At 35.3% G+C, this 11,515-nt stretch overlaps 2 protein-coding genes across 2 annotated transcripts in view; one reads left to right on the forward strand and one right to left on the reverse strand.

The window, feature by feature from the left end:
- Positions 1-6,889, forward strand: part of LOC107618034 (protein ROOT HAIR DEFECTIVE 3) — a gene marked incomplete in the record, with an annotated part of 8,642 nt that extends 1,753 nt beyond the window's left edge. Inside the window, 19 exon segments of the mRNA XM_016319960.2 lie at positions 929-999; positions 1,154-1,217; positions 1,307-1,372; positions 1,463-1,510; positions 1,594-1,656; positions 1,769-1,825; positions 2,243-2,401; positions 2,482-2,550; positions 2,641-2,732; positions 2,870-2,948; positions 3,196-3,361; positions 3,685-3,809; positions 4,184-4,446; positions 4,535-4,631; positions 4,721-4,885; positions 5,027-5,131; positions 5,537-5,631; positions 5,906-6,002; positions 6,245-6,889. Coding sequence (XP_016175446.1) covers positions 929-999; positions 1,154-1,217; positions 1,307-1,372; positions 1,463-1,510; positions 1,594-1,656; positions 1,769-1,825; positions 2,243-2,401; positions 2,482-2,550; positions 2,641-2,732; positions 2,870-2,948; positions 3,196-3,361; positions 3,685-3,809; positions 4,184-4,446; positions 4,535-4,631; positions 4,721-4,885; positions 5,027-5,131; positions 5,537-5,631; positions 5,906-6,002; positions 6,245-6,481 — 2,118 coding nt within the window.
- LOC107619497 (protein DETOXIFICATION 35) lies at positions 7,340-10,113 on the reverse strand. Its single transcript, XM_016321795.2, has 7 exons — positions 9,739-10,113; positions 8,672-9,297; positions 8,529-8,585; positions 8,208-8,446; positions 7,997-8,115; positions 7,826-7,912; positions 7,340-7,624 (listed from the first exon to the last, which is right to left on the reverse strand). Exons 1-7 carry the CDS (start codon positions 10,027-10,029, stop codon positions 7,568-7,570), a joined length of 1,476 nt encoding a protein of 491 aa, XP_016177281.1. The 5' UTR covers positions 10,030-10,113; the 3' UTR covers positions 7,340-7,567.

Consider the following 11,515-nt stretch of genomic DNA (forward strand, 5'->3'; position numbering starts at 1 on the left):
CCCCCCTCTTCTCTCTCTCTCCTCCATTTCTTAATGTTATATCTTGATCTTCTTTGGTAGTAACTCTGTTTACATTTCAGAGTTCATTGCCTACATCCACATTGCATTTACATATAATATTTTGGAATCACATATAAACACCCATTTGTGTCTCTATCCACTATGGACATGAGGCTTATTGTGAAATATCGCAGGGTTCCTATATTCCCATTATTATTGTTCTTGTTGTTGCCTTTTGCCCTTAAGTGGGTGATTCACAGTAAATGGATTAATTATCGTATTTAGCGGTGGATACCCTTGGGAAACCAAAATGGCAACATCTCTTCTTTTTACAATTTTACTTTCTCTTGAGAAGTAATGTTCTGTTATTTTCATTTAATATTTAAAAAAAATAGAGGAATAGTTATTCATGTTCTTGAATTGTGACGATAACAGGGTAATTCATTGTAATCTTGCTTTTTTACTATGCTTAGGAGTAGTTAATGCTTATGAGTTATGACTTCGATTATTTCGACCTGAAAACCCTACTCCATTTTCTTAAAAATATCATGAAACCACTTATCCTGAAATCTTAAGTTGTTAGGTATATGAATGATTATATATCGACACGTCCCCTCACACAATAGCCTTTTTTCGGCTTGAAGCGTGAATTATATATAGGCTTTCTTTTAATTTTTGTTTGCCTTATGCTTAAATTCTTTCCTTTTGGGAGCAATACAAATCGAGTTTTAGACTTTTTGGTCATAGAAGCGTTGACACTATGTCATGAAACTATTTATCTCAAAAGCTTAAACTGTTAGGTAGAGGTATATAAATGATTATATATCTAACAAAAAAAAAAGTAAAAGAACAATGGACGAGAAATGCGTAGTTTTGGTTTTCTATTGTCACCTTCTATACTGAATTTTATTTTATTATTTTATTTCAGGATGATACTGCATTTGAAAAGCAGAGTGCTTTATTTGCTCTTGCTGTCTCAGATATAGTGTTAATCAACATGTGAGTTTCTTAATCCTATTCTTCCTTTAGTCATCTTTAATACAGACTGATCCCCTGAAGTGTTGAGCTCTCAGCTCTGGGTAGCTAGTGTCTCCTGTTGACTCTATTTTTTGTTGTGAAACTAATTTTTTGTTTGTCTGCGATGCTTGTAAAGGTGGTGTCATGACATTGGCCGTGAGCAAGCTGCTAATAAGCCACTCTTGAAAACTGTCTTTCAGGTCTCCTTGTTAACCTATTTACTACAAGTGATTGGCTTGAGCTCCCAAACTTCATTTGTATCTAACCATGCACTACATTTTGCTTTCAGGTTATGATGAGATTGTTTAGCCCACGCAAAACGACATTGTTGTTTGTCATACGTGACAAAACGCGGGTGTGTATGCAAAATGCTGATTATTGTTTCTTATGATGTGTCTAAATATTATTATGTGTTCTTGATGTGATCAACCTTTTCCTTGTATAGACACCACTTGAAAATTTAGAACCTGTCTTGCGAGAAGATATTCAGAAGGTATTGCTGTTCTTTCATCTTATGATATTATCGAATATTGTAATTTTTAATAATCTTCACTGCTTCACCTTTTTCTTCTGCAGATATGGGACTCGGTTCCTAAACCACAAGCCCACAAGGAAACCCCACTTAGTGAATTTTTTAATGTAAGTTCACCATTCCTTTGGTGTTACTGAACTTTCTGATGGTCTTTTTTTGTGTATCAGAATTTGTTGGAAGTTTACAGTAATTGCTTTCATTTTTCAAACAAATAATCAGGTTGAAGTTACTGCTCTTTCTAGTTATGAAGAAAAAGAAGAGCAATTCAAGGAGCAGGTATGAAATGCCCTCCAGCTTTGTTCTTGTTTACTTTCTGATGGTATTAAATGACCCATTACCAGGAAATGTGGTTGTTGCACCTCGTTTAATGCATGTGATGCATTCCTATATCTCAATCTATTTGCATAAAACATTATGTTAATTTATTTTCCCTGTTGGAAAGCAGAGTCAAATAATTTGGTTTACAAAAATGCTATTTACACACTAAAATCAGCCACTATATATTTGTGTATAAATACATGTGTGGTTTAACTCATCTTTAATGTATATTTTGTATTTCAATGTGTATTCTACACTAGTGGCTGATTTTAGTGACTGATTTTGGTGTACGCTTAGCATGGTTGTTTGGTTTAATGTATGTCTATTTCTGTAAATTGCATATCATTGCTGATCTTGTGGGTTATTTAAATCTAGGTTGCCAACTTGAGGCAACGATTCCAGCACTCCATCGCTCCTGGTGGGCTTGCAGGGGACAGGCGAGGAGTAGTTCCTGCATCGGGCTTTTCTTTTAGTGCTCAGCAAATCTGGAAAGTCATCAAGGAGAACAAGGACCTTGACCTTCCTGCACATAAGGTAATATCTGCATGCTTCTGTTCTTCTATTATTGCCTATGGTTTTATTTATTTTATTAATCTTTTATTGCCCACTTGTAGGTAATGGTTGCCACTGTCCGATGTGAAGAAATTGCCAACGAGAAATATGCCACTTTTTCTGCAAATGAGGTATTACAGGTCTTTTGGTATAATTTCCAGCTTGCTGTGTCATCTGTAACTACTATTTGCTAAAGCTATGAAAACCGATTTATGTTGTAGGAATGGTGCCAATTAGAAGAAGCCGTACAATCAGGCCCTGTTCAGGGGTTTGGAAAAAAACTCAATTCACTCCTAGGTGCTTGTTTGTCAGAGTAAGTATGGTTCGATCTATCTGACATCTATATTCTTAGTGGCTCAGTTAATTAATACTAAACCTATACTATATTATGAGCTTTTTTCTAATGCTAAGCGAATATATATTGAACTATTTTGTTTACCTTAAATCTAGGTATGATCTTGAAGCCACTTATTTTGATGAAGGTGTGAGATCTTCAAAACAAAAACAACTCCAAGAAAAATTGTTGCAAGTAATTATTCTTAACTTGATTCTCATGCAATCTTGGTTGTACAACCATTTTGCTTTTTTTTGTAAACATAAATGAATTGATGATTGTTTACAGAGGAACAAATTGATAATTATTGAATCACAAGAATGACTAATTAGAGGCTGGAATGTTTGCAGACTTGCAGTCTTTTTCCCATTTAAAATTCTTTTGGTGACTTGCAATGTGTAAGAGATCTTTAACATGCTCAATGCTTTTTTCAATTGATTAGCTTGTCCAACCATCGTTCCTTTCTGCGCTGGGACATATAAGATCTGGAATAGTGGATAAATTCAAGGATGTATTTGACAAGGCTTTGAATAGAGGTGAAGGGTTTTCTTTGGCTGCCAAAAACTGCATTGAGTCTTCTATGGCTCAATTTGATGAAGCTTCCGCAGGTAAACCATAAATTTATTTATTTTGCATATCTGATAACAATTAACAATATTGAGGTTGAGCTTTGGTGTTATAGCAAGGTTGTTGTCTGCTGACATGGAGGTCATGCGTTCAAATTCTAGAAACAACCTTCCTCTTGTTGGGGCAACATTGCTTAGTTGTAGCTTAGCTAGACCCCACTATGTGGGTGCCTCATGCAGTGGACAACCCTTCATTAGATAACAATTAAAATTTCATGACCAAAATATGTGATGAATACTTTCAAAGTGTGCATCTTACTTGCTCAAGTGAAATACAGTATGAAACTGATATGCTATTGCTACAGATGTTGTAATTGAACTAGCAGACTGGGATACATCTAAAGTAAGGGAGAAACTGCGGCGTGACATTGATGCACATGTGGCATCTGTACGTGATGCTAAGCTTTCTGAACTGACTTCATCGTATGAGGTATGCACCCAAACTTATCCTTCATTTCTTCCAAATCATTAAGTCAAATATTTCAAGATTGGTAGTGAAATGCTAAGGTTGTGTTATAAATTATTCGTCATCAAATTCTAAGCTGAAACTTCTGAGCTTCTAATAATATGTCAATTAAACAATACTTGCAATATGGTTGTTTTTTCCCCCTTTTCTTTTCTTTTCTTTTTTCCTTTGGGCCCACAGTTACATTGTCAATTCAAAAGTATAAGATCCTTCTCATGCCTTGTGACAGCAGTTATCTAGGGATTAGTATAGGAGATTGTATGGTTCGCCAGTTGTTTACTTTATTTGGGTGAAAAAGTAACTTCTTGTGAAGTTTTCTGATAGCAGTGCCATTTCAGGAAAAACTTAAAGAAGCCTTGTCTGGACCTGTTGAAGCTCTTTTGGATGAAGCAAGTGGTGATACTTGGTCATCGATAAAGAAACTTCTTAGGCGTGAGACTGAATCAGCTGTCTCAGGGTTCTCTGCTGCGCTTGCTGGGTTTGATATGGATGAAGATACGAGACAGAAAATGATTTCGAATATAGCAGATTATGCTAGGGGTGTAGTAGAAGGAAAGGCTAGGGATGAAGCTGGAAGAGTTCTAATCCGGATGAAGGATAGGTAAGATGTTTTGCCACATCCAAGTTGATTTTTTCACTTATACCTTATAAGTTTACTTCAGAGGCACTTACCTTAAATTTGAAAGCAGGTTTACAATGTTGTTTAGCCACGACGCTGATTCAATGCCTCGTGTTTGGACGGGCAAAGAAGATATCCGTACCATCACAAAGACTGCTCGCTCTGCTGTATGACATGACTATGAATACTATTTGTTGTTTGTAACCTTGAGTTTGTGTTGCGTTTTGATTTCTGAACCAAATTTAACTTATTGCAGTCTTTGAAGTTACTGTCTGTCATGGCTGTTATTCGTTTGGATGATGGTGATACTGATAATATTGAGAAAACATTAGCAGTTGCATTGATAGATTCATCAAGCAGTAATGTTACTGATAGGAGCATCACAACGGTTGATCCGCTAGCTTCTAGCACATGGGAAAAGGCAAGTTTTTATTGCCTACATACTTATATCCAACATTGCTAAAGACTGACTTCATTAGTATGTATTTGAAATTGTAAACTGCTCTCTATATGTTTTTCTAGTAGTGCTGATTAGTTGTCTTGATTGAATTTTGCTGTTTAGGTACCATCCTCTAAGACATTGATTACACCTGTCCAATGCAAATCCTTGTGGAGGCAATTCAAGACAGAGACAGAATACAGTGTCTCTCAGGCCATTTCTGCACAGGCATGACATTTATCTTAACTTTTTGAGGGTTTCTTTATGCAAATGAAAATTAAGAAAAACTATTAGAACAAAATTAGACTTAATTTAAACCCAAATCTTTATTTCGGATGTTTTATCTTTTAAGTTGTAGCTGGAACCAACTATTAAGTTGCACAAAAGAAATGAGGCAAGGCTATACTTTTATCTTTCCAGTTTGTATGTTACCTGAAATATACAGTTCTTGAACTGGTCCAAAGAATTTTGCGTGTTTAGGTTCCATGTGTAAGCTACAGATAATGATTTGCAAACTAGCTTATATAATTAGTTTCACAAATATCATGGATGCATATTTAATCAAGGAATTTAAATGTTCTTTATTAGAAATCTATTTGTTAATTTATTTTTGTATATTATTTGGATTTTCAGGAGGCCAACAAGCGTAATAACAACTGGTTACCTCCTCCATGGGCAATACTTGCTTTGATTATTCTCGGATTTAATGAATTTATGACACTCTTAAGGTGCACATCAATTGAACTCATCTAATGTGTACTTTATTTCTTTCTTTTTCCCTTTCGTTCTACAATAAAGGCTATGTTTTACTCACACTTAACAACACACCTCTGCCTGTAGCAGCTTCAGTGTAAAGTAGTAAAATTGTAGTTTTGAAATAAGAATGTATTTTATTGTACATAAATTATTGGATGGGCAGTTTAATAATAAAGAAACCACCTCGTTTCCATCCGACTGTTCCTTTTAATTGTTCTTACTCAATTTTGGTATTTCCCATGGCAGAAATCCGTTGTATTTGCTTGTCATCTTTATTGGTTATCTTCTCATCAAAGCCCTATGGGTGCAACTGGACATTACGGGTGAATTTCGCCATGGAGCTGTGAGTATAATTCCTCATTATCATATATTGTTCAATTCATTAATCATAATTATAATTATTTGGTCTATTCACCACCTTGGTTACTGAGTTTTGGATCACACACACAAGTAGCATCAAGCTGGGGATTCCATAAATAGTCCTTTAGTTGAGCTACTGCCTAGTGCCTAGCAGCTCTTGTTAAATGTTCACTAGGTATTTAACCATCTATATAAAAGCCTTATTTCGTACTTGTTTACTTTCAGCTGCCGGGACTCTTATCCTTGTCTACCAAATTCGTTCCAACTGTCATGAACCTTATGAAAAAACTAGCAGACGAGGGTGCAGATAACAATACTCGCAGAAATCCACCAAAAGGCGATTACAAGGCTGCTAATGATGGTAGTGCTGCATCTTCCAGTTCTTCATCAAATGTAACTGTGCTTGACAACGGAACCAAACACAACAGAACTGAATACTCCAGTTCATCAAAATTCGAGTAGATGAAAGAACTCATCTGATACGGTAGAGAAATTTCATTTGTTGGAAGATGGTGATGTCTGCTGGCTGCATCCTTGGTTTTTTAGCTTGTCCACGAAAAGTATGATTTCTGAGCATATTCAAGACATTCTCAGGCATTGGTTTTTGCACAAGTGCCATATATACGAAGGGGGCATTGTTTTGTTCCTAATTACTCCCCCTTATAATAGTATTCTCTTAATTTTGGGGCTTCATTTAGTTGGAGTTGACTCCTACGTGGTCTTTCATTGTTATGCTGGTTTTGCAGTCAATTTTGTTTGTAATTCAATCATTGTTTTCCTATTGTATCCTCCTGAAAATTTTTTGATTGGAATCGTGTATTTATATTAGATTTATAAGATTTACTTATAGAGGCTTATCAATGTTTGTCACTTGTAATGCGGACTATTGAGTCACTTGCAACATGGTGTTGAAAAATAACAGGTTAAGTTTATTTTTGGCATGCTTAACAAGGTGTTTAATCAATTAAAATTTCAGGAGAAAAGACTTGCATGTTCTTAGAGCACATTTAACGTGCTTCACGAGTAATCATAATCAGTGCTTCACTTTTTTGAGTACATGGTACTTCCACGAACCATTTTTCTACTCGAGTATGAGTTGATAAAATCTTCCCTATGCAGCTATGCTACTACTTTTATCTTTATCTCGTATTAAACGAGGCCCTAGACCCAAGTGAAATTATTTTGATGTCAATATTTTTTTGTACTTTTGTTGTAAATAAATAACTACTTATATTGACTGTTCTGTTATGTGGAGTTTGTGTGTGTGGCACACTTGTCGGAGGTTGCTGCCTTATAGAATTTAGCTCATTATTTCTGAAGTTGCTTTTTAATTTTCCCTTGAGATGATGAATACTTTAAAAAAGTAAATACAAAAAAGAGAGAACTGGAAAAATATACCGTTCTCATCAGATAACAAAGCATTAAACTATTTTGCTCGCTATTTAAGAAGTAGCTATTAGCATTACAATGTGAAAATGGAAGAATGAATTTGACCAGAATGGACGTGAGAGAGAATCAAATCAAGCTTCCGCAGAACCCACTCTCCTATCAACTTTGATTTCTTGTCCCCCCCCACTTCCTCATTCTTTCATTTGTTTGTTCCACCTACAATGGAAAAGTGTCAAGTCAAGCAATTACAATATCTAACTTGATTGAATAAAAATAAAAATAAAAAAAAAATATAGGAGAAAGTTCAATGTCATTAATGACGTTTGGTTACTGTATTATTTTTGTATTTAGCAACTTATCAAATATCAAATGTAAAGAACAGAACAGAACAAGCTCCATATGAGAAGCATTGCCTACCTCTTTCTTCCAATTGGTCTTGTAAAGTATCAACAAAAGCAGCAATGTTTGCAGAGCAATTCCACATATCATACCTCCCCAAAGTCCCTACATATATGAAACCAGTTTCACAATCATTTGAGAGAGGGCTATAGTTAATTACAGTCTTTGGATAATATTAAATAGCATTACCTTAACTCCCAAGTTAACTTTATAACCAAGAATAAACCCCAGTGGAAGTCCAAACACATAGTAACAACCTACATTGATGTAAGCCACCAGTGCCTGCCACCCACCTCCAACAGCAACACCTGCAAGAACGGTTTCAAAGTTGTAAAGAGGGGAGTTTTGTTGCATTGGGGGGTATGTAATGTATGTAAGAGATTTATGTGTATGTAAATACCTGAAATAACTGGTTGAATGCTGTTTAGAATCATAGTCACAGAAAGTAAGTATGCGAGTTTTGCAACCGACTCTTGCAAAGGCTTGCTGCTAGTAAAAATGACGGCGAAAGAATCTCTAAATACCAAAACAGCCACCATGCAAAGGATTCCAATTAGAAAGGACTGAAGTGTTATCACATAGACAGAGTATTTGGCAGCTCTTGGATGTCCAAGTCCCAGTTCATTGGAAACTCTCACACTGAAAAGAAAGAAAAAGAATCACACACACATACATGATTGCATTGATAGAACAAACTTCACTTCAAACAGAGAGTGCATACCTGACAGCAGCATTTACTCCAATAAAGATCATGAACTCCCACCCATTCAAATTCATGCTATAAAACACACAAGAGTGAACTGAATGAATAAATGAATGAACGAATGAATGAATGAATGTATTAGTAACATTTATGTTACCTACCATATAGAGAGGGAATCAACAGCTATGACTGCATTATCAAGGTGGCCAGCAAGAACAATGAGGCTCATCATATACCAAACTTCAAGACAAAGCATGACAGCAGATTCAAGGGAGAGCCTAACAAAGGGCCATATATCTTTCAAGGCCTTCCATGACAATCCATGCCAACCTTCCTTGCACCAAAAAAAGACATAAGCAAGTTGAGACAATGTTATCACCCAGCTTGTGATATCAAATGCCAACGCTGCACCAGTTAAGCCTAATTGCAGCAAATAGACGAAGAGCCACAGCATCACAACGTGCAGGATTAGCGCGAAGAAGCCGATCCAGGCGATGATATTGACCTTGCTTTGCGCCTGAAGGAACTTCTGGGTTGGAAAATTGAATGCAAGTGAGAGAAATTGGGGGATTACAAGAGGAGCAAAGCTTCCTGCTCTATCAGCTATATCATGCTGTTGCCCCAGAAGCTTCAGGATTGGAGCAGCAAATATGTATATTGGCATTAGCAAAAGACTGGTCACCGACAGGATTGCCCATGACCGTTGCAAGTACACACCCAGCATTTCAACCTGCCCTGCCCCAAATGCTTGCCCGCACAGTGTCTCCGTTGCACTTCCCATGCCAAGCTATAGGTAAAGGCACATGAATAGTTATATCTAATAATAAACATTGATAGCCACCGAACTATAACTCAAATGACATAGTCTTCCCATACTTACTTAGAAGTTGTGGGTTCGAGTCTCTCTATTTTTAGTAAAAATAAATAAATAAATAAACATTGATATTTATATATCATGAAATCACTCATCTTATAAGAGTAATGCTAAGAAATCAACACTATAGCAGCCATTTTCACTAAAAATAAGCTCTTGTTGAGTTTGGATTTCAGATGTTTTTTTCTAATTAAATTTCGGATGTTCTTGTTTTTAAGAGTTTCCGGTGGTTGTTTTTCTTACGTCTGCAATGTTGGTCGTGCGATGTTAACTCGTCCTAAATTCTTAAGCTGGCAAATAAATTGTTATATCTAACTCTTCTTAAAGAAGAAGAGGGGGACAGAGAAAGCATACCATGAAGCCGAAAGCGAAAGTGCCGACGACTGAGTTGATCAAGGAGATAGCAGAGAGTTCGAGGTCTCCGAGGTGTCCAACGAAGATGCTGGTTATGGAGTTGACACCGTACTGGCACCAAATGTTGAACACTATAGGCAATGCTATCTGCCATACCTTGGCTGATTCTATCCAGAAAATCTTCTTCGCCTCCCTCAGCCCCTTCACTTTCACGTAGTCGCCGTCCTCTGCCACCACCCCTCCGCCGCCGTTGAGCAGGGGAATACTATTATTGCTGTTGCTATTGTCCATGCTTCCTGATCGGAGGGCTACAACGAACTACTAAAGAGTGAAGAGTGAGTTAGTTAGTTAGTTACTTCGAGACTCGTGATTTTTGGATGAATCAAACCACCTCTTTATAACTGATTTACTCCCACACGCGCCTACTATAAATGTGCATCCACATCACATGTCACATACAATTCTTTTTCTTCTTTTTCTTTTCTTTTCTTTTTCCTTTATTCTTTTTATTTTTTATTTTTTACTAAAAATAGGAGACTCGAACCCGCAACCTCTTAATTGAGTATGGAAAGACTATGCCATTTGAGTTATTACTCATTAGCTTATTCTTTTAACTTCTTGTCATTTAAGTTTCACTCTTTTACATATTATTGTTGTTTTAATTTGTAAAAATTATATAAAATGGTTTTTGAGTGGTAATACTAAAATTCATTACTAAACTAAGTATACTCCTATTTATTAGGTATGTATGTTAGTATTAACAGAAAAAATACTATTTGTACAATAAAATTTAGCTTTTGATGAATCTTTAATATTATTTAATTATTTTTTAATTAAAACATATTCCTATTTTTTAGATACACATTGGTAACAGAATAATAAAAAAAATAATAGTGTTAGAGAATGCGTAAAGAAAAACTCTATGAACAAAAATCCATCCAAACTTTAGATATGTTTTCGGTGTGAACGAACGGCGATGAGGAAGAGAAAGACGGCGACGAAGATGAGCGCCATAGAAGAAGAAGGCAGCGTTGTGGATGAGCACCGAAGAAGGTGGCGTGGATGAACGGCGGCGGAGGATGACGAACTACGGACGATGTGTGCCTCTGGATTTATGATGTGCGGTGAATGTGACTGTTTCCTTCAGGATTTTGTATAGTATTAGTTAATAATTAGGTGGTTTAAAATTTATTTTAGAATTTTAAAATTAAAATTTTAAATTTTAATTAATTTGATTTTTGGATGTGTATTTAAATTATAATACATTAATAATTAAATATATTAAATTTAAAATAAAAATTTAAATTTTAAATTTTAAATTTAGTTTTATTTAATTTGTATTTTGAATGTATATTTAATTTTAAAAAAACAGTAAATCTATTCATAATTTTTAGATGTGTTTATTTTAATTTTTTTTAATTATTGTAATAAAAGGTTGAATATTGTACCATTTTTAAAGGATACCTAGTTGAATTGTTTTGGTATCTAATGTTTATTATACGATTTTTAAAAAATACTTAATTGAATTGGTATCAATAGATATCCTCCAATAATAAATGGTTGTTGAATTGGCAGATTTCCATAAATAATACTAAAGCAGCTGAGAGATCGTTGAAGGTAGGTGGAATGGAAGGTTGAGATGAAACATAGAGCAGTTGATAAAAGAATCCTTACATAAGCAAAAAGATATTTCCATGTTAAATTTCCAACTCCGTGGTCTCTCTCATTACACGTTAAGGTTAAGAAGGTTATTAAAAAACAACTTAAAATAAAGCTT

The sequence above is a fragment of the Arachis ipaensis genome, chromosome B09, assembly GCF_000816755.2.
Source record: "Arachis ipaensis cultivar K30076 chromosome B09, Araip1.1, whole genome shotgun sequence".
Classification (NCBI taxonomy): Eukaryota; Viridiplantae; Streptophyta; class Magnoliopsida; order Fabales; family Fabaceae; genus Arachis; species Arachis ipaensis.

Excerpts from the sequence above, each read along its gene's own strand:
- LOC107619497 (XM_016321795.2), bottom strand. The coding sequence starts at position 10,029 with ATGGACAATAGCAACAGCAATAATAGTATTCCCCTGCTCAACGGCGGC. Across the intron at positions 8,116-8,207 it reads CATTCAACCAGTTATTTCAG|GTGTTGCTGTTGGAGGTGGG; the intron begins GTATTTACATAC and ends CCGTTCTTGCAG. Across the intron at positions 7,913-7,996 it reads AAGTTAACTTGGGAGTTAAG|GGACTTTGGGGAGGTATGAT; the intron begins GTAATGCTATTT and ends TCATATATGTAG.